General features: G+C 42.6%; 1 protein-coding gene and 1 pseudogene across 4 annotated transcripts; one reads left to right on the forward strand and one right to left on the reverse strand.

Moving 5' to 3' along the window:
* Positions 1-655: 655 nt before the first annotated feature.
* LOC308101658 (schwannomin-interacting protein 1-like) lies at positions 656-21,986 on the reverse strand. Of its 3 annotated transcripts, none has more exons than XM_080451088.1 (7): positions 21,630-21,986; positions 17,769-18,045; positions 13,472-13,620; positions 11,140-11,227; positions 9,970-10,113; positions 3,187-3,307; positions 656-3,030 (listed from the first exon to the last, which is right to left on the reverse strand). In XM_080451088.1, the coding sequence occupies exons 2-7, from the start codon at positions 18,012-18,014 to the stop codon at positions 2,930-2,932; spliced, it is 849 nt and encodes a 282-aa protein (XP_080307214.1). In that variant the 5' UTR covers positions 18,015-18,045; positions 21,630-21,986; the 3' UTR covers positions 656-2,929. The 3 variants fall into 3 exon arrangements, with proteins under 3 accessions (XP_080307214.1, XP_080307215.1, XP_080307213.1); XM_080451089.1 differs by having other exon boundaries at positions 9,970-10,110; positions 17,769-18,048; XM_080451087.1 differs by having other exon boundaries at positions 17,769-18,048.
* Positions 3,979-4,430, forward strand: LOC308102134 (eukaryotic translation initiation factor 1A, Y-chromosomal-like; annotated as a pseudogene). Its single transcript has one exon. The product of its transcript is annotated as a eukaryotic translation initiation factor 1A, Y-chromosomal-like (transcript).
* Positions 21,987-22,205: the final 219 nt, after the last annotated feature.

The raw sequence follows: 22,205 nt of genomic DNA on the forward strand, positions 1-22,205 counted from the left end.
TCTAATAAGTATTGAGTGATCTAAATGAATATCAAATATGTAAATATTGAACTAAGCTACTTATAAACTGTCTGGGGTGAACACAAAAGCCGGATTAGACATGAAAATGACACCAGAAGTGAAAACAGTGGCGTCTACGTGAACTCTAGCGGGCCTGGGTCAAGGCTATAGCGCTGATTGGTTGGCATGGACGTGAACCCAGCCTGTATCTCTTTTGATTTGTTCACGGATTACTTTGTTTTGCAAACACAGAGATGTAAATAAACGTGGGGACCAATTTCTTTCTAAGAAAACCGTTACAATACCAGCTCTGAGGGCAGGTGCTCTTGTTTGACCACACACCGGTTTGACAAGAACATTGTGTTCGGTTCAAAAGTCTACCCTTGAGTTATATATATATATAACAGAGGTTCTAAAACATCTTCATGTTTCAAATTGATTATGTATTTGGCCACGGACCCCCATCTGAACAGATTGTGCCAGGGACCCCCATAAGAGAAATTATTCCAGATTTTTTTCCAGAAAATAGCCAATCTACGAGCTTGTAGATTGGCTATTTTTGATAGCAAATGTAAAATATAACACATTTTGCTGGGGACCCCAACCCCCTCAAGGACCCCTGGGGGTTGCAGGACCCCACTTTTAGAACCACTGATATGCCTGTATATGGTAGTAATTGTACCCAGAAGACAAAAAAAAACTGACAAGAAAACGGATACAAGTCCTCCAGATTTCTGTTATTACATGTGGCTGAACAGAAACAGTTCAAACTTATATTCCATAAAGAGTTTAACCACTTTCATACCGTTATCATAGTGGGGGCAAAAAATAAATATTCGTAATTGTAAAAATGTTTTCAAATCATTTCAATACAAAATAAATAGCAAAAATTGCTGATTTACAAGCTTACAACAAGTTGTGATGCAAGCATACAATATATTCGTATCAACATATTTATGATACGCAAGCTTGATCAACTGTTTTTGCTACATAAAAAAATCAGCAAGGTTTTCTAAAAGATTATCGGACTTATCGTGGTTTTAAGATTGTTTGTGGGGGTTGAAAAAAAGATCGGTATCCTTGAGTAGACTGAACTCAAAGAGAGCTCAGGAAACACTTAATTGTTAACACGACCACATATTTATCATAATTGATCATATTCAGGGAATTAATATCATCACATCATCATGTACCGAGACTGTACAGAACAGGACACTCTCGTCCCTTATATAAAAAAAACTAGAATCTAAGTTACTGGCTACAAGCTTACATCCTACACACAGAGACATGTAGTGTATGTACAAACAACACAAAAGGAAATACTTTCATTACATTTGAAATCAAAATGGACACGAACATTATATAGAGTTAAGATTGTCCAAATGGCAGCTGTTAGCAGCATGGTTACAATCCCTTTATGTCGCTGCCGTTGGGTCCAAAACCCTTCCTTTTTTATTATTATTTTAAAAACATTTTAAAACAGTGAAAATAGCCGATTTACAAGCTCACAATCCGACGCGTTGGGACTTTGTAGATCTGCTAATTTCACTACTTTTGCGCGACACTTGTATGATGAAGTAGGGCATTAATTTAAGAAAATATGTACACAGTTGAAATGTAAAGATGCAAGGTTTCTGCCCTACAGCGACAACATCATAATAATAAGCCAGTTTTACCCCAATCACAATTTAAGTCACACACCGAGGGCGTGGTGAATAAACGATTCCAAAATGGCCGGTATTTCGCATCAAAACTATAAATGTAGTTGATGCCTCATTCATACAGGTTGATGCTTTTATTTGTGGAAAAAATCGACCTTGTTCCGAATAAAAGTTGCATCGCTGAAATGCGAGTTCTGTGTGTGTGTATTCATGACACAAACGACAGTTCCGAAAAATATATTTCCGGGTGAATTAATTGGACGAAAGAAATGAATAAAAAGGACCTTAAAAAAGGTAGTGTAAGTGATCTTTTTGTGGTTAAAACAATATGTTTTTGATAAAACGTATTGTTATCTCTAGAGTGTTTTTTCAGTAACAGTTGTTTTCTCTCCATCTCTGAACAGAAAATAAATTTTCAGGTGGGATACCAATCAGGAGAACCCATTCATCAGTGTTAATTTTTTTTGTCTGCTCATTTCTTTGGGTCATCACTCCCAATTTCACTTGTTTATCCTGTATGAGTTCTCTCTCCTGATTTGATGAAATTGATATCCCGACCTGAAAATGTATTTCGTGTTCATTCAAGAGCTGGAGAAACAGGGAGATAGATCCCTGTTACTGAATAAACACTCTATAGCAATGGTTACCGTCACAATATAGAGATATTTAACACTTATTTTAACAAAACAATATCACTGCCTTTAACAGATGCCGCTAATACATTAGAAAAAAGGTACATTTGAAAAAGGACAATGACGAGGACTAAAATCAAACATGTGCAATAGGATCATTGTCTTATGGAGGAGTGAGGAGTGTTGATGGAGTGTCTATATACCGCTTTGTCACGTGATTCCATGTCCCCGACCGCTCCCGTCTTCTCCGCCGGGGTGGGACTGCGATGTCATCGGTGTACGCGATTGTGTCGTTGACGCGGCACAAAGCCAAACGCGCCGCCGCGTCACAGACAGGGGACCTCGTTACGATGGCGTCACATTGTAACCCAAAAGGCGTCCTGCTTTTTTTTGGGACGACAATCACAGTTCAAGAGTGACGTCTCACTGCAACTTAAAGGTGTCCTGCTTGTTTTAATGACATCACTGAACAAGAATGATGAATCCCTCAGACGTGCCGTCGGTGGCACACAGGGTTCTCGTTGGTGCGGTGACATCATCAATCAAAGAGTGATGTCACATCACATGTCCCAGACGTGTCATCATCGTTGGTGGGGGCGGGGGTTGGTGTTGTTGTCGTTTCCGTGGTGACGTCGGTCAGAGTGACGTCAGGTCCTGGACCTCTACCAGCATGGCGTCCTGTTCTGTTCTCAACTGATCCCTGGTCTGTAGACGCCCCACCAACTCTGTACTGAGCTCTGTAAGGAACACACACACACACACACACACACACTTATGTCACTTTTCTATTCCATAGTACACAAAGGTGTGTGTGTGTGTGTCTGTGTCTGTGTCTGTGTCTGTGTCTGTGTGTCTGTGTCTGTGTCTGTGTGTGTGTGTGTGTGTGTGTGTACCTTGTATAGCCTGGCTGAGAGAGCCACACAGGGCATTTAGCTCCTTTATACTGAATGTCACCAAGTCACCACGCTCCAATGTCCTCCTGCTCACCGCACTGTCACCACCAACTACTGGCACCTGAGTGGAACAAGGACAGGATATTTACATTTACAATTTACCATTTAGGCATTTAGCAGACGCCCTTTACAACAAGAGACAGTGTAGTGCCTAAAGAAATAAATAAACAGATAAACCAAGAACATAGCATCAGTCAGACCAATCATTACAATGACATTTCTATCCCAACACTCAAACTTCCATCCACCATTCGCATTTGTTTTCCTCGCCCCTCCTCCTGATCAGGCAATCGATTGTGAATGAATGAATGAATGAATGTTATTATCTTTCAAATTCAATTTTCCCTGACTTTTTTTAGGCGCTCGCCTAAAAACACTTCGAAACGCTCAAGTCGAAAATGTTTTAGCTTTCAGCAAGCAGATAAAAACGGGACGCACAAGTACAAAAATAAACGCTCAGTGCCTCGTCGCGATGATGGGCGTTTCTAAAAAACATACTAAAGTACACATAATTCGCCAAAATGTGTCAAACCTTTAAAAAAATTGCCAATATACCCATGACATGGAAGTGAGTGAGAGGCTAATCTGTGTTGTTGCTTCAAAAGTTTGTTTGCGTGTGGCGTCACGCCACAGCTGTGCTCAGCATGTAAAAATCAAGGAGCACAGGGGGGTAATTAGTTCACCAATCAGAATCCGGGACAAACGTGCGAGTGAGTTAGATGCATAAACGACATGCCTAAAAACAAAGGTAAAGGAGGCAAGAACCGCAGGCGCGGGAAGAACGAGAACGAGTGCGAGAAGAGAGAGTTGGTGTTCAAAGGCGAAGAGCAGGGGTACGCCAGGTGGTTAAAATGTTGGGGAACGGATATTTGGAGGCGGCATGTTTCGACGGAGTCAAGCGCCGATGTCACATCCGAGGTAAACTGCGCAAGAAGGTGTGGATCAACGCGACGGACTTCATCCTGGTGGGGCTGAGGGATTACCAGGAAGACAACGCCGATGTCATCCTCAAGTACAACGCGGACGAGGCGAGGAGTCTGAAGACGTACGGAGAGCTGCCCGAACACTCCCGCATCAACGAGTCCATCTCCACGTTCGGTCCCGGTGACGACGACGAGATCCAGTTTGACGGCGACGTGCATCAGAATGACATGGACGATGACAATGAGATTGATGATATCTGAAGACCTGGTTCTCAATGTCGGGGGTCTGGGGACAAATGGAACCCTACGGGTCGAACTCACAAGTGTACACATGGAACCAAATGGACCCTTACTGGTCTGTAACTCTTGACTGCAAGATGAAATTAGCGTTGACCGTAAAGTCCAAAATACCACTCATATCATTTAGATTCTGTTCTACCGAAGTCCGCTGAGAAACCTTCCAGAAATATCACCCGAAGAAAATAAACTTTTAAATCACCTGCGGAAGCTAAACCGGCTCATGCACGAGCGAAGAACGCGCATTGGCGCCTCCGGAGCGAAGGGCCACACATTGGAAAATTGAACTGAAACTTGAAACACAGTGCTGAATTATGTATGCTGTTTTGAGCATGTAGATTTGGTGTAGACGGAAGACGATTAATCGTCAAGTAAAGTGTCATGATCGTGACAACCCTACGTGGGGCACCACATTGGGTTCATTGGGTCCAGCTGAAGTGGATAACAGAGAGAGATATGAGTAGCGACAGATCGGATTAGACCAACACACACACACACACACACACACACACACACACACACACACACACACACACACACACACACACACACACACACACACACACACACACACACACACACACACACACACACACACACACACACACACACACACACACACACACACACACACACACACACACACACACACACACACACACACACACACACACACACACACACACACACAAGCAGAGCAGAACATGGTTCTAACCAAGACAAAATGTGTGTGAACCGGCTGTCCCCAAACAGGAAGTACCGATGACTCACTGCCCGGTCTAGCGGTGGCACCAGCCTGTCCCAGTCAACTCTAACTGCATTAGTCTGAAACAACCTGTGTGCTTATCCATCCAATTCAATGAAGTCACATCAACACAGATCCATCACGGGACCAGTGGTGGAAGAAGTAGTCTGATGTTTTACTTAATTAAAAGTAGCAACACCACAATGTAGAAATACTCTGTTTTACTCAAGTAAAGGGCCTACATTTAAAGTTTTACTTGATACAGAAGGTATTGCTGGCCTACAATACAAATAGTCTGGTTCCTAATGCTTTGATTTAAAATGTTGTTGGATTTTTTTGAAGATTTGCAAAACTATACATTTTTGGAAAGGTTATTGTCTAAGGAATCAGAAAATCAATGTTGCCATTTGCCCAGATGTGTATATGGCGGCCATATTGGCAATTACAAAATGGCCACCATAAAATGTATGTTTTTTAATATCTCGGCCTCTAAATAAGCTGGAACATTGATTTTAACTCCTAAACCTACATTTTCAGTGTCGAGGAATCCAATGGTGGTAATTATAAAGCTACAAAACTTTACAACATTAACCCTTAGATGCATGACTGAGTCCAAAATGACCAGATATGGTTGTTTTCTTGCAATATCTTTGAAATAAGAAAATCATTTATCAATTCATATTCCAGCTGTTCCTAAAAACATGTTTCACTTGCTCATTCAAATTAAATAAAATGTTAACTTACCACTGATACTTTTAAAGACATTTTTGTTTTTGTATTATTGCTACTCTAAGCTTCCATAAGTGTGTCCAAAATGATCAAACTGTGGCTGATATTAATTGCGGAAATTATTACAAAGACATGCACATCCCAATACTACTAGGATGGGTGCTGAATCAAAAAGTGTAGCTTACACTATACTTGAGAGTAGATCCACACACCAAGTAGTTCCCGTTGCAAGCATTTTATTTGCAGTGACTGTACAAAAGGCCAGTAATCATTGCCCTCAGACTGTATTTGTTAATTATTTTATGTTGTGGCATGTTCAGGCATTCCAGACCCCCGCGCGAGGGTGCCGGACAGAACGGTAATGATCCTTCCGCAGGTTCACCTACGGAAACCTTGTTACGACTTTTACTTCCTCTAGATAGTCATGTTCGGGCGTCTTCCGAGCGCTCCGCCGGGGCCGTGACCGACTCCGGCGGGGCCCGTCCGAGGACCTCACTAAGCCATCCGATCGGTAGTAGCGACGGGCGGTGTGTACAAAGGGCAGGGACTTAATCAACGCGAGCTGGTGACTTGCGCTTACTGGGAATTCCTCGTTCATGGGGAATAATTTCGGCCCCGGACATCTAAGGGCATCACAGACCAGTTATTGCTCCTTCTCGTGTGGCTGAACGCCACTTGTCCCTCTAAGAAGTTAGTCGCCAACCACACGGGGCCGCGAAAGTAGTTAACACATTGAATGCCAGTTATTTCAGATGTTTCATTGAGAAAAAAAAAGTACTCAGGAGCCTAGATACAGAATTTTTAAGTTTTAAGTTAACAAGGAAGTAAAAAAAATAACCAGGGTCCTATTCCATTATTCCTAGCTGCGGTATTCAGGCGACTCGGGCCTGCTTAGAACACTATTTTTTTCAAAGTAAACGCTCCGGACCCCAAGCAGGACACTCAGAGCATCGGGGGGGGCGCCGGAAGGCAGGGACAGGGACGGGGACTTTTTAACTGCAGCAACTTTAAGATGTTAAAGCTATTGGAGCTGGAATTATCGCGGCTGCTGGCACCAGACTTGCCCTCCAATGGCTCCTCGTCAAAGGATTTAAAGTCCACTCATTCCAATTACAGGGCCTCCAAAGAGTCCTGGATTGCTATTTTTCGTCACTACCTCACCGTGCCGGGAGTGGGTAATTTGCGCGCCTGCTGCCTTCCTTGGATGTGGTAGCCGTTTCTCAGGCTCCCTCTCCGGAATCGAACCCTGATTCCCCGTTATCCGTGGTCACCATGGTAAGCACGTAGCGTACCATCGAAAGTTGATAGGGCAGACACTCGAATGACACATCGCCGCCACGGAGGGCGGGCGATCTGCCCGAGTTTATCCAGAGTCACCAAAGCGGACGACGCCGCGCCCGAGAGCGCCGCGCCGCGAGGGTTTAGGATCTGATTAATGCACGCATCCCCGAAGGTCAGCGCCCGTTTGCATGTATTAGGTCTAGAATTACCACAGTTATCCAAGTAACTGAGGAGCGATCAAAGGAACCATAACTGATTTAATGAGCCTTTCGCAGTTTCACTGTACAAGCCGTTTGTACTTAGACATGCATGGCTTAATCTTTGAGACAAGCATATGCTACTGGCAGGATCAACCAGGTAGGCCTCCTGTTCCGCCGCGGAGAGCGCGCCCAGCTGAGGCGCGCACCGTGGGGTTGCCGGTCCGCGGAGACCGCCAAGGCCCCCCGTGAGAGGGGCGGCGGGAGCTCCCGGTGGCGCGCACTGCGACGGTCGCCACATCCTCCTTTGCCCTCTACCCAGGTCGACAGGATGTTACGGGGGATCGGCGCCCATGGCCCGTTTCGCAGCTGTTTGGTCGGTCGCCGGAGTACGCGACACACGCAGGGTTTGAGAAACGAGTCTCCGGAGCGCGCCCCTGTGGCAAACGGATCTCCTTGCCGAGCCCCGTGATGGGGCTCGAGGCGAGGCCGACCGCGGGGGCCCTCGGACGGTCCGTGGCAAGGCAACTAGGGCAGACGGGGCGTCTCGGTCTCGTTAGGCCGGTGTCGGCCGCGGAGGAGTGCGGAGGACAGGCCGGGGCCTCTCCGCACGTGGTCCCTCCGTGCCTGGTTGGGCCCGCAGGCTGCAAGCAGCGTCCGCCAAAGCACACAAGGTGCCGGCGGGGCCCTTGCAAGAGGCGGGCTACGAGTGCCAATCGGTCAGAACGTAGTGGGTTCCACGGCCTTCGGGGCGGCCTGGTTCCCGGGTCACAGTGCAGCGACTAGCGGCCGCCGGCAGGCCCGCAATCTGGGGCGGCCTGCCTGCGTTTCGTCCCCAGCGTCCGCATGCTGGTCCATATATCCGGGCTGGGAAAGGTTGCCGATAGTCCCGGAAGAGAATTTCAAAGGAGGGGGCCACTGCCGAGCCCAGATCGTCCTGGGCTCGCCGAGGACCTCCAGGGTGCCAGGCCGCCCGGCCGTGTCCGACCGGAGGCCTCTCTCTCGCCTGCCGTCGGCCCGTCCTCGGCGTCCGCACGCCTGTTCCATATATCCGGGCTGGGAAAAGTTGGGTCTGGAGTGCTTTTGGATGAAGCAGAAGTGACAGAAGGAATGCTGTCAACACTGGAGCTGTCAACACAAGGGTATCAACATCAAGACAATCCCTGAACTGCGATGGCATCTGTTCTGCAAACACAGGGCAGAAAGTGACAAGCTCCCTCCAACACCTGGAGCTCTGAAGCAGCACATCTTGAGAGTCCATGTCCAAACAAGGGCATGGGCACAAGCAGCCATTGCTCTGCAGGATCCACAGCTGGATCCCCTGCAAAATGGGTACTTCAAACACTTGGATGGCATGCTGAAACCAACGACCACAGAGGTCCTCCCAGCTCCAAAGGCCATCCTTGAGATGGTTCAATGCAAGTGTAAATCTGACTGTTCTTCTGGCAGATGTTCCTGCAAAGCTAAGGACTTAGCCTGTACTGAAATGTGTCAGTGCAGCAGCCAGTGCCAGAACGATGACGATTCCCAAGCTGTGATGCACGAAAGTGATGATGATGATGATGATGATTATGATGATGCATAGAGACTGTCTATGATTACACATGTCATGATGTTTAATATGGTTACACAAACATCCAAAGTTCACAGTTAAAATAAATAAAAAGAACAGTTAGTATCTGACTGACTGCCTGGGCTGTGCTGTTTTTTACCCATATGGTGGATTATGTCAATGGGATGATAAAAAAAAAGAAATAATAACTTGCACCATTGGATTCCTTGACCCTGAAAATGTAGGTTTAGCAGTTAAAATCAATGTTCCAGCTTATTTAGAGGCCGAGATATTAAAAAACGTACATTTTAGGGTGGCCATTTTGTAATTGCCAATATGGCCGCCGTATACACATCTGGGCAAATGGCAACATTGATTTTCTGATTCCTTAGACAATAACCTTTCCAAAAATGTATAGTTTTGCAAATCTTCAAAAAAATCCAACAAAATTACATAGTGAACCAGACTAAAAGGTTCTGAGCCATTCTGCCACACACACACACACACACACACACACACACACACACACACACACACACACACACACACACACACACACACACACACACACACACACACACACACACACACACACACACACACACACACACACACACACACACACACACACACACACACACACACACACACACACACGATAACGCTCTCCCTCCTTTCTCTCCGTATCCCTCCCCACTCTGACTTTTTTCTTTCTCTGGAAACAACAAAAAATGATGGAGCTTGCACAAAAACGAATTTCACCCACTGTTTCACACCTTTAAACGTGCAATGTGACAATAAAGATTATTCTGATGGTCCTATCCCACCCTATGTCTGTCTGTCTGTCTCTCTCTCTCGGTTTCTCTGTCTGTCTGTCTGTCTGTCTGTCTGTCTGTCTGTCTGTCTGTCTGTCTGTCAGCTAGTAGTTAAGCTGAGACAATTAGACTTTCATCCTGGCAGATATGTGTCACATCCTCCCTCCCTGCCTGTCCGTCTCACCTGCTGCTTGTGGTCAGTCCTCAGTTTGTCTCGTAGGGACCTCAGAGCGTTCTTGAAGCTCCTGGATGGTTTGGTTCTCTCTGCTACAGCGGGAGCAGTCTGGGGTGGATGAGGAACCTGCACTGTACCTCTCTTCACTGCCTTCTGTGGATAAACACATGGAACCATGATGCTTCAAGTCATTTCAGATCAACGGGGTTGTTAATGTTAATTCCCATTAGGCTGTCACTTATCATTACTAGTTTATTCTTGTACACATTGTATATAGCCGACCGACAGATAGACCGTTATTGATCCCTGTGGTAGGCTGGACAACAAAACTATTAAGTCAGTAGGCTAGTAAGGCTACACACACGGTGTGTGAATATGAATGCTGATAACCTGGGCCCAAGTCAAAACCTTAAATTCCTATCCCAGTCAATCAGATTTAGATTTTGGGTGTTAAACACTGTATATGATTTGATTAATAATTTTTTTTCTTATTTACAATGTTTGCTGAGATAATTCTATGATCACAGATCAGATATGAAAATATGGTAGCGTTTTAATTTTTTTTTTTTTTTTTTTTGCCACATTTCTTGTACAACTTGAATGAATGAATGGTTTATTGTCGGTCTTTGTTTACAACAAACCAAAACACACCTGTGTGGGCTTACAACAAGAAAATCATCACAAATGTACATATCCAACCAACTCACACACAACATTAAATTCAATGACCGAAAAAAGGAATAGGCTGAAGCACAATGCTTATTATTTGCCTACCCTTTACAATCCTTAAAAATATATATTTTAATATTAAAAAAACTTAAAATATGCTGCATAATAACAACAAAGCACAGCGTTAATTTATGAAAAGAAGAAAAACATAAAAAGTTGAAATGTGTAGATACAAGATTTCTGACCGACAGTGATGATATGTAATCAAAACAATAATTATGTTTTTTTTATAGTGATAACAAGTGACCTCATGCTGTTGATCATACTCATCTGATCCCTGTTCATTACATCACCATCACACCTATCATTAGTGGTAGAACAAGTACTCAGACATTTGTTTTTTTTACTTCAGTAAGAGTAGTAATATCACAACGTAGAAATACTGTTACAATTAAAAGTGTGTGTGTGTGTGTGTGTGTGTGTGTGTGTGTGCGCGCGCAAGTGTGTAACCTTTTTGTTGTTGTCTTCGTCCTCCTCGTCCTCCTCACTCTCACTGTTGTTGATGAAGCACAGCTGCAGGTTCATGTGAGTCTGCAGACTGAACACAACAAACACACGCAGGTTACACACACATGAACATAATAAACACGTGCAGGTTACACACACGAACACATCTGAGCACACACACCCCGGGTTTGAACCAAACGTACAGGCTTATCCCAGTTATTGGCTCATGTCTCTTCCAAACTATACCGCTGCTTTTCACTCTGCTGACAGAATGAACCCATTGAGACCTGAGGCCTACAAAATGCCTTCTAAATCAGTAGTTCTCAAACTTTTTCGTAATTCAAAATTATTCAACATCTTTTAAAACAATTTCAAGATTTTTCGAAAATGTTCAAAAATAGCAGATGTACAAGTGCTGCGTCTATTTTTGAATAGCCAACGCTCAAATCTAAAATGTCACAGGTGCTTTCCCAGTTTTAATGGGTTAACTTGAAGCTGTGCTGCTGAATGCGGAAACAATGCGCAACGTCTGACCAATCACTGTGGCCGAACCAGTCCGGGTTGTCACGGCATCTCGGAGGCACCCAACAACCCCAAATTAGTTCTGACCCCGCCCACCCGAACCCCTGAATGACATCATATTGTAGCCTGTAGCCAGCCAGCCGAACCCAACACATTTAGTCTGTTCTGGTGTAGTTATGCATTAGGCTTTAACAAGCAGCCTGTTTTGAAGGCGGTGTCAACCAACGGGCAACTGTTGGTAACCGTAACTACACCGAACCCGCTATTAACTATAATCATAGTAAAGGTTTCAAACCTTACCCACACCAAACCCAGGTCTAAATTTAACCGTACTACTACTAATGTCGCATTTCCACTGCATAGTTCTAGGTCGGCCACGCCTAGAACTACCCTGTTGCCTTTCCATTACTTAGAGGTACTTTTTTTTTTGTGCTCCAAGTTCCAGCAGGGCCAAGCAACGGAGCTGAGGTTTTGCTTTCGATTCTTGTAAATAATGTCACTGCGTAGCAAGAAATCTATCATTTTCTTGCACTTATTTCATTCCATCGTTTGTGTTGCTCTTCAACAATTAATAAACAAATGAATGAATGCGGGCATGGATGTCCTGTAACCCAGGGGTTCTCAACCTTTTCAGGCCGCGACCCCCAAAATAATGATATTATTTCCCGCGACCCCCCGCGTGCATGCGGGGGGTCCCGTTCGCGTGCGCAAAGCGTGCGCAGATTTTTTTTTTGCGGTTCTGGGCGGATTGGGTAAGTTTTTTCCCGGTTTTTGGTTACTTTATTTCGGTTTTAGGGTTAGGGTTAGGTTATTTAATTATAATAGGTTATTTGATAATTATTAGGGTTAGGGTTCCTAATGTTAATAATTAAATATTTGTATCTTGAATTTAGTAAATTAACTGATAAAACATGAATTAATAATAACATAAAAAAATATTTTGTTAAAAAACAAATTATATATATATATATATATATATATATACCGTAAACTTTTTTTTTTTCACATTCACCAAAAAATCTGGCGACCCCCCTGGGTCGCGACCCCCAGGTTGAGAACCACTGCTGTAACCCCCCAATTCCTTTCCGTTTTGTCTTTGCGGCCTCCAAATTAGCCCTACTCTAAATCATATTGGTCAAAGCATATCTAACTTGCTGCTTTAGCAGACATGGTGAATTCAATTTCGTCCTTTACATATCGCCGTTGTCGGGCAGAAACGTCTCATCTCCGTATTCTGACCGTTTGTGTTTTTTTTGTAAATTAACGCCCTACTTGATCATACTACTACTACTACAGCGTCACACAAAAGCATCAAAAGTAGCAGATCTGCAAAAGCTCGAAACGCGGCGCGAAGCGACGCTTTTCGAGCTTGTAGGGCTGCTACCAGTGTTGCCAGATTCTGTGAGAGAAACAAGCAACCAGGTCTAGGAAAACCAGCCCAAAAGAAGCGACTATGGGCCACATGAGCACTTTAACATATACATCAGCTATTTGAAAATAGCAGATCTACAAGCTCACAACGCGCCGTGATGCGACGCGTTGTGAGCTTGTAGATCGGCTATTTTCAAATAAAATCTTGCGGGGAAATTCTAATGAGCAGATCTGGCAACCCTGGCTGCTAGTATTTTATTTGAATCCTGAAAAGTAACAGTTTTGGACATAATATGAGGTTTCCACCCGACAAGAGACGATATAATCTTTGACAGTGTAGAGGTGAACAACATGCAGTGTGTGTGTGTGTGTGTGTGTGTGTGTGTGTGTGTGTGTGTGTGTGTGTGTGTGTGTGTGTGTGTGTGTGTGTGTGTGTGTGTACCGTGAGGTGAGTGCCGTCACTCTGCTGTTGCAGTCATCCTCAGAGTCCTCCCAGCGGGTCTCCCTCAGGCTGTGACTGCGTCCTCGGTCTCTGTCCTCTGTCCAGCTGACCGGCGTCCTGCCTCGCTCCAGGCAGCTGCTGCTGTGCTGCTATACGATCAAACACACAACAGCATAGATAGGTTTTGGTTTTATTAAAAAAACAAAAAAAACACGGTGGTCTATTTTTTTAATAAGTATTATATTATATATTATGATATAATATTTTGTGTCTCACAGTGAGCCCCTACAGTAAATGACCTGATAGAGGAGACCACACAAACCCTTCCGTAAATTATCTGCTAGCCCATTAAAAAGCAGGAAAGCATATGTGTCATTTTAGATTTTTGCGTTCAAAAACAGCTTGTACATCTGCTATTTTGTGAGAAAGTGTGAGAACTGATTTAGAAGGCATATGTAGAATCGACCTCAGGTCTTCATGGGCTAGAGGAGACCTCACAAACCCTACCGTACAGTAAATGATCTGATATAGGAGACCACGTCATAAACCCTACCATAAATGACCTGCAATTCTCTGAAACCACCAAATACAATACATTGAGAACCAGTGCTTGTAGAACCAGTATGCCCTCAAACACAAAGCCTATAGAAACTAATGCAAATCATCGGCATGCAATCAAATTGACAAAAAAGGACAGCCATTGTCCTTTTAATGTAACCCCACCCACCCAGTTACATAATGACAAAGTAACTACACAACCCAAACCTCTACCAAAGTGTCATTGCACTTTAACTTCAGTAGAAGTTGTACCCCCCCCTCCCCTCCCCCTGGTAGATCAATCCAGCTGTTCTAAAAAGCCTTTCACAGTTGACAGTAAAGGCTGTGTTTAACTTGAGTGACAGGATGATTACAGCTACAGTGTAGGTAGATGAATGTCCTACATACCTCTAGCTGTACATAATGCCATTCAGCTATGCATCTGTCAGCATTACCATCAAATGCTGTGTGAGCTTTATACAGATAGTTGAGGAGTGGGTACTGCTGCAGTCATTCTCATTTTAAAAGGACCCCCAGTTTGATATGCATTAAGCCACTCTGAGAGTGTACCTTATGGGTTCATTTGGCTCCATATGCACACTCTCAGAGTTACAGACATATACAGGTCAATTGACTCATTCATCCATCACTCTATTTAGATGGGGACCCCCTGGAATCTCCTCAAGGACCCCTTTAGGGTTCCTGAACCCCAGTGGGGTACTGTGAATGGTTTCCTCCTGTGAGGAACACAGCATGTGGCCACACTCGCATTTTAGAAAAGAAAAGCAATTCCACAGCTGACTTCAAAGCTATGCTTACACGTAACAAAAACATTACTAGAAATGCAGTGGAGTCAGAGCGAGGTACAATATTATACTTTGAAATGTAGTGGAGTGAAAGTCTTCAGCAAAAGCACAGATACTCCAAAATGGACTCAAGTAAATGTACTTTGTTACTGTCCACCACTGGTACCGTTATTATCATGTGTACTAACTAGACTTTATTTGATGACAGACAGTGTGTCATTCATCCTTGGTCTCATGACAAACTCAGATATTGACCTGCTGCCTATACTGTGTATAAGATATGTATTGTTAGAAGAACTGCTTGTGACTGAGACATAACATTCCTCTCATATCTATGTTTTACCATGGTTACAAAAATCTTCAAAATAAACAAATGTTAATATAGAATACCATAAATAGCAGATCTACAAGCTCAGTGTTGTAGTGTTGTGGCGTGAAATGTTGTGAGCCTGTAAAACCTTTGAATTCTTTGGGGAAATGTCTAAATTCTAATACAGCAATTCATTGACATCAAAAAAGTAGGTAGCAATTTATTTTGTACTTTTGAATATTCAAGTATTTGTAAACGCCAAGCACTCCAGTACTTTAACTCAAGTACAAATGACAGAGCTGCTTTCACTGCAAGTGATGTCATTTGTACTTGAGTTAAAATACTGGAGTACTTGGCTCAATATTTGACCAGGAGTATCAACTTACTCAACCTTCAGTACTTTGACTCAAGTACTGGGGTTGAGTACTTTGTCCACCACGGTGTCCTGCTGAACCCCAGCCTGTCCCCGGGTTGAGTCATTGAGTTCACCTGTGTCTAGTTTGTCCTTGTCTCTATTTATACCCTCAGTGCTCCCTTTGCCTGCTGTCACCTATAATAACACACCCAAAATAATACAGAGACCAGGTTGAAAGTGGTTCATCCGTAAGTCAGCCCTTCCAACAAACATCAAAAAGTGTAACTCCTATTACCCTCCTTCAAAACCGCCATAAAAGAGCACCTGTCCGCAATTTGTAACTGACCCTAGAAAAGTCCTCTGAGCTTAACGACCGACCGACAGACAGACAGACAGACAGACACACACACACACACGTTTACTGCAAATATGCGTTCATTGCTACTAGTGTTGATTCTGTCTTGTTTATCATTGTATGTCTTTAAATGTCTTGATGAATTGAATACACACTACAGGACCACAATGGAAACAAGCCCCTAGGGCTTTTTGTGTTGTCTTTTTAACTGTCCGTACCTCTGTACTATTTGCAAACTGTTAAATAATGATAAAGTATTCAATCATATTTCGCCGCAGGCTGAAAACTCACCTCTTCAGGAAACACTACCCTTCCTCTCTGCCTGACCTACCGGTACTTGTTGTTAACTAGTTGTACGAACGCTTGTCTTCTATTGCTGTATTGTTTATTGGATTATTGGATTGTTTATTGGATCTTGTTTAGTCGATACACTTATTTGTTTTAGCTCATGCTCATTTGATTTAGCTATTTTGTCTCATCTGTTTAAGGAAATAGGTAGCTGATATATTGCACTTTTACCTTAGCGCTAGGTATACTCTTGGTTGCTTGTTTTTGCAGAAAATGCACTAAAGACTTCTGGTGATTAGTAGTTTTCGTTCCCTACCTATGTTGAATGCACTTATTGTAAGTCGCTTTGGATAAAAGCGTCTGCTAAATGACTGTAATGTAATGTAATGTAATCAAAATCTATCAAACCTTGGGGAGTATAATAATCAGATTCCAACTCAAGGATAACCAATCACACACAGAGAATATTGACATGACCAGACACGTTCTGACAGGATTCTATACATATTTAGTAATGTAATCTAAGTATTACATGACTCAGGAGGACTGGGTCAGTTTCATCATACAGTGTCACCACCACACACACACACTGAGCGGTCACCAGTGACCTCACTGCTTAAGTGACCCAGTCACCCTGTGGTCCCCACGCTGTCAAACAGCTCAGTACAATGAATGACTGAGGACACACAGGATACCAATGCCATCCAATCAGGAGAGAGAATTCATACAGGATACAGTATGTGTGAAATTGCAAGTGATGAAATAAATTTAAAAAGTAGCAGAACTGGAACACTGTAAACTTGAAGTTGAACGATTTATTATCGCTCCTGATGGGATGAAATTGTAACCCACCTGAAAATGTATCGTCTGTTTATTAACCCATTTAGGGCGGGAACCCCTATTTGTAACTATACCTTTCAGGACAGGAACCCCTTTTGGGGTTCTTGTTGCTATGTACAGTACATAGCAACGTAGATTTGTTGTAATTTGTGAATAAATATTTGAAGTTTTTCAGAAACTTAAAGGGACACTTCACAACTTTGTTTCAATGGATTAGTCACCCCATGGAGACTTGAATTCATGGACATTTTTTAGTTTTTGTCTCATTCCTAAGACAATAATTTGATGACCAGCGGACCGGTAGGCAGCGGTTCCGGTAGGAGACACAACGGAGACTCGTTGTGTCTCCTACCGGAACCGCTGCCGGTCATCAAATTATTGTCTTAGGAATGAGACAAAAAACTAAAAAAATATCCATTAATTCAAGTCTCCATGGGGTGACTAATCCATTGAAACAAAGTTTTTTTTGGGTGAAGTGTTCCTTTAAGTCAGGATTTAGAATGCGTTTTTAGAATCGGCCCTCAGGTCTAAATGGGTTAAAGAACTGGAGAGACCTGTTACTGAACACTCTTCTACAGCAATGATTACTATACAAAAACCTTTTTGTTTTAACCAAAACATATCACTTACACTGCCTACACAGGACCACAATGGAAACAAGCCCTCAGGGCTTTTTGTGTTATCCTCTTAGCATTATTGTATAACTGCACCTCTGTACTTTTAATAAAGTAAAGTCATGTTAATAAAGCATTTGTGAACGTTCTTTACTTTCAGACACACATAACGACGACACCGTGACCCCTGACCTTGGCGTTCTTCTTCTTCTCCTCCTCCTGTTTCTCCAGCTCGGCGATGCGCAGGCTGAGCGCCTCCCAGTGCATGATGGGAAGGCCCAGCTCGTCCGTGTCCGTGTCCTGCTGGCCCTCCTGCCACACCAGAGCGGCCCCCTCCGGGTCCTCCTCCTCATCTTGATCCTCCTCGTACTCCTCCTCTGCCTCGTCGCTCTCCTTCTCCTCTCTCTGCTCCCTCTCCCTCTCTTTCTCTCCCTCCATCCTGTGTCTGCTTCAGAGGAGACAGCGCGCCCTGCTGGACAGTGGAGATAACATTGATTATCAACCTTTTAATTTCATTTTATTTTAAGGACCCCCACTTGGATATGCATTAGATTACACCAAGGACACCCGTTTGATTTATATAACTCTTAGTGTACAAATGGTACACTCTCAGAGTTACAGACCTGTACACTCTCAGAGTTACAGACCATTAAGTGTCCATTTGTACACTCTCAGAGTTACAGACCTGTACATTCTCAGAGTTACAGACCTGTAAGGGTCCATTTGGTTCCATTTGTACACTCTCAGAGTTACAGACCTGTAAATTCTCAGAGTTACAGACCTGCAAGGGTCCATTTGGTTCCATTTGTACACTCTCAGAGTTACAGACCTGTACATTCTCAGAGTTACAGACCTGTAAATTCTCAGAGTTACAGACCTGTAAGTGTAAGGGTCCATTTGGTTCCATTTGTACACTCTCAGAGTTACAAACCTGTAAGGGTCCATTTGTACACTTTCTGAGTTACAGACCTGTAAGGGTCCATTTGTACACTCTCAGAGTTACAAACCTGTAAGGGTCCATTTGTACACTTTCTGAGTTACAGACCTGTAAGGGTCCATTTGTACACTCTCTGAGTTACAGACTTGTAAGGGTTCTTCATTTGTACACTCTCAGAGTTACAGACCTGTAAGGGTCCATTTCTCAGAGTCACAGACCTGTAAGGGTCCATTTCTCAGAGTTACAGACCCATAAGGGTCCATTTGGTTCCTAACAATCAGTTATTTTGCTGGGGACCCCATGGGATCCCCTCAAGCCAAGGAGCCCAGGAGATCCCCTGACCACGTGTTGAGAAGCACTGTGGTTACAACTCACATTTAGACCAATTTAACAGTAAAAACTCTGCAATTTCATAGTTTCTAACATGATTCATAATTCTTTTTTTAAGCCTGTCTGATGTAAATTGACTCGATTATCAAGTATACGTATTTTTACTTTAATTTACTTGAGTATTTACAACTCGCTGAAAAAAGCACAGGAGGTGTCTCATAGCTCAAGACTCAGAACAGGGCTTTTCTCCATGACATGGCTGTCCTTGTTTTTGTTTTGTTTTTTCACTCTACTCATATCATATCAGGAACATGTAAATATTTGACCTGTTTCCATCCTTGTTTTCCTTGCTCTTATTATTTCTATCTCTGTTCTTCTTCCCTTTCCTGAAGACTAATTGCTCTGAAAACAACAGTTCCGTACTATGGACACTATCTGACATGCTCACTGTGCCTTCTCTTTTCAATTCATTTCATTGGTCCTGCAGTGCACTATGCAAACACTGTTGAGGGTGTATAGTGTCATAAATGTGTCAATTATTGATGGTGTTGTGTTGAATGTGTGATGTGAATGTCTCTTTAGTCTTTACCCTGCTGTAGCCTTAGATCAAGACTATCATAGATGTATTTGATCAAGTCTGACTTTTACTTTCGTATCTATGATATACGCAAAAGTCAAAATCGATGAAATACATCTATGATAATCTTGATCCAAGGCTAACCCTGCTCTATCTACAGTACTTTTTTCTCGTCTTGTAATCTGTATCTTAACTGTGCTGCCTATGGCGTCTGAATTTCCCTTGCGGGATCAATAAAGGTCTTATCTTATGATAAAACTATAAATGATGGAACTTGCAGGAAAATGTATTTGACCCACTTCTTAACACCTGTAAAAATGTGACAATAAAGCTGACTCTGGGCCCTGAATGAGGACATGGTTAAAAAAGAAAAACAACGCCTTGCGTTGTTGTGAGGCGTTGTGAGCTTGTAAATCGGCTATTTTCAAAATGTTTGCTTCTTTTTTATATTATTTGACAATTTAGCCAATGTTTTATAGTATAGTTTGTTGATTACTTTTGTTGCAGGTTGAGAACCACTGAAATAGACCACTGTGTCATGTCAAGCACACCAAATTAATATCTATTTGGTCACGGACATTCGTTTTTTGGGGGGGGGAAATTGCAGTTCTCTGCTATTTTCAAATAGCCAATGTATAGGGTTTAAGTGGTTAAACTTAACTCATTTAGTTGGGAACCCCCTGAAACCCCCTCAAGGACCCCTGGACCCCACTTTAAGAGAACCAGTGGCATAGAATAGTGAGTGTGGTAGGCTATTGAATGGCTTCTATTTATTACAACATTAAAGCGACTAACACATTAATGCATTATTAATTACAATCCAAGGATTGTCAAATGTATGAGTACCTTTGCTATACTGTAAGTAGGCTATATTTTGATGGCAATACCTTTGTACCTTTAGTCAATTGATTAGTTCTAGTTTGATTTGATGATGAAAGTTCCTGCAATGGCTGCCAGCCACTGTTTAGCCTTGAATTGTGTCTGTAAAGGCATGCTATGCTTAGCATAACAATCAGTGGTGGAAAGAAACTAAGTACATTTACTCAAGTACTGTACTTAAGTACAATTTTGAGGTATTTTTTTTTACTTTACTGGAGTATTCCAATGTTCAATACTTTTACTTCTTCTCCACTACATCTCAAAGACAAATATTATACTTTTTACTCCACCAAAATTATTTGAAAACTGTAGTTACTAGTTACTTGTAGATTTTGATTATTACAAAACATTAACCACTTCACCCCTATTTTCGACCATTTGAAAATAGCAGATCTTCAGGCTCACAAAGATTGTGAACTTGTAGATCTGCTATTTTCAAAAGATTTTTATACATTTAAAAACTTGTGAAACAGGACATTCTGCATAATGAGTATACTTTTGGTACTTTAAGTACATTTTGATGCCAATACTTTTGTAATTTTATTCAAGTACATTTTGAATTCCGGACCTTTATTCGTAACTAGTATTCCTACATTGCAGTATCGATACTTTTACTTAAGTATAAAATGTGAGTACTTTTTCCACCACTGTTGAAACGTGCCTTAAGGACGCTTCAAGGCAAAACTCATCGTGCAACGTAGACACCAACAAGTAGCCCGTTATTTCACTAAATAAACACATAAAAGTTACATTTTTTTTAAACAAAAGGTACATCGTTTCCTTGCAGTCTTTAGTTTATATGATTCTGCTTTGAAAATAAGTTACTTTGTTTCCTTGACAGTGTTGCCATATCGTGTGAGAGAAATAAGCAACCAAAGTCTAGGAAAACAAGCCCAAAAGAAGCAACTGGGCCACTTGAGCACTAACTTTTAAAATGTATGCGGTCGGTTATTTGAAAATAGCATATCTACAAGCTCACACCGCGATGCGACGCGCTGTGAGCTTGTAGATCTGCTATTTTCAAAAAAAAACTCTTGCTACGAAATGTGGATTAGGAATATTTTTTTGAAACATTCTAACACAAATGCTCCCTGGCACATTTTCATGAAAATATTTGAAAACCACTGGTTTAAATAAATGATTAAAAAAATGTGGAAGCAAGCCTAAATAAGCAAAGAAACAAGCCCCCCGAAAAACGCTACAAGTCTGTGGATTCGTAGCCTATTTACAAGCAACTTTACAGAAAAAGAAGCCCAAAGTCACTTATAATAAGCGGACATGGCAACGCTGATCATGACGCAAAGACGAAGTATTAAACAGTTATTCTTACCAGATCTCCCAGTTTACAAAGCTCCTTGAAAAGGAGTATTTCTCCACATTACTTTCACTCTTATTGCGTCCTTATAAATTCGTCCTTGAATAATCCTCCTTCCTCCTCTTCTCGTAGTGTTTGTCCTGCAATGGGAATGTATGCACACACCCCGCTGCTTTTCACACTAACTTTAGAATTTATAAACTTCTCAACAAACACAGTTTAGATGTTTTTTAGCCGCGCTGATGACCTGATCTGAGCCGTTGGTAAAGTAGCCTGGTGTTGGTGTGGTTGATTTGGTTTGTTTGTTGTTGATCATGTATAAAATCCATTCGTTCCAGGTCTAGAGGAGAAGACTGGGGGAACAAAAGAGTGAAGCTCTTGAGGAATGTAACACTCACTGAGAGACGAGGACACAAGGGGAGGAGACGAGTGGAGGAGACGAGGGGCCAGAGGGGAGGAGATAAAAGAAGGAACTAGAAAAAAAGTGCTCCTCGGAGCACAGGTCTCCGCCAGGTCAGGTAGGTTATTGTGGGCCAGCCAGCAATGTTCGGAATTCGCCAATGAATCATGATATAATATAATATGAAAAAG

This window comes from Gymnoscopelus braueri (genome assembly GCF_963280865.1).
Source record: "Gymnoscopelus braueri genome assembly, chromosome: 15".
Lineage (NCBI taxonomy): Eukaryota > Metazoa > Chordata > Actinopteri > Myctophiformes > Myctophidae > Gymnoscopelus > Gymnoscopelus braueri.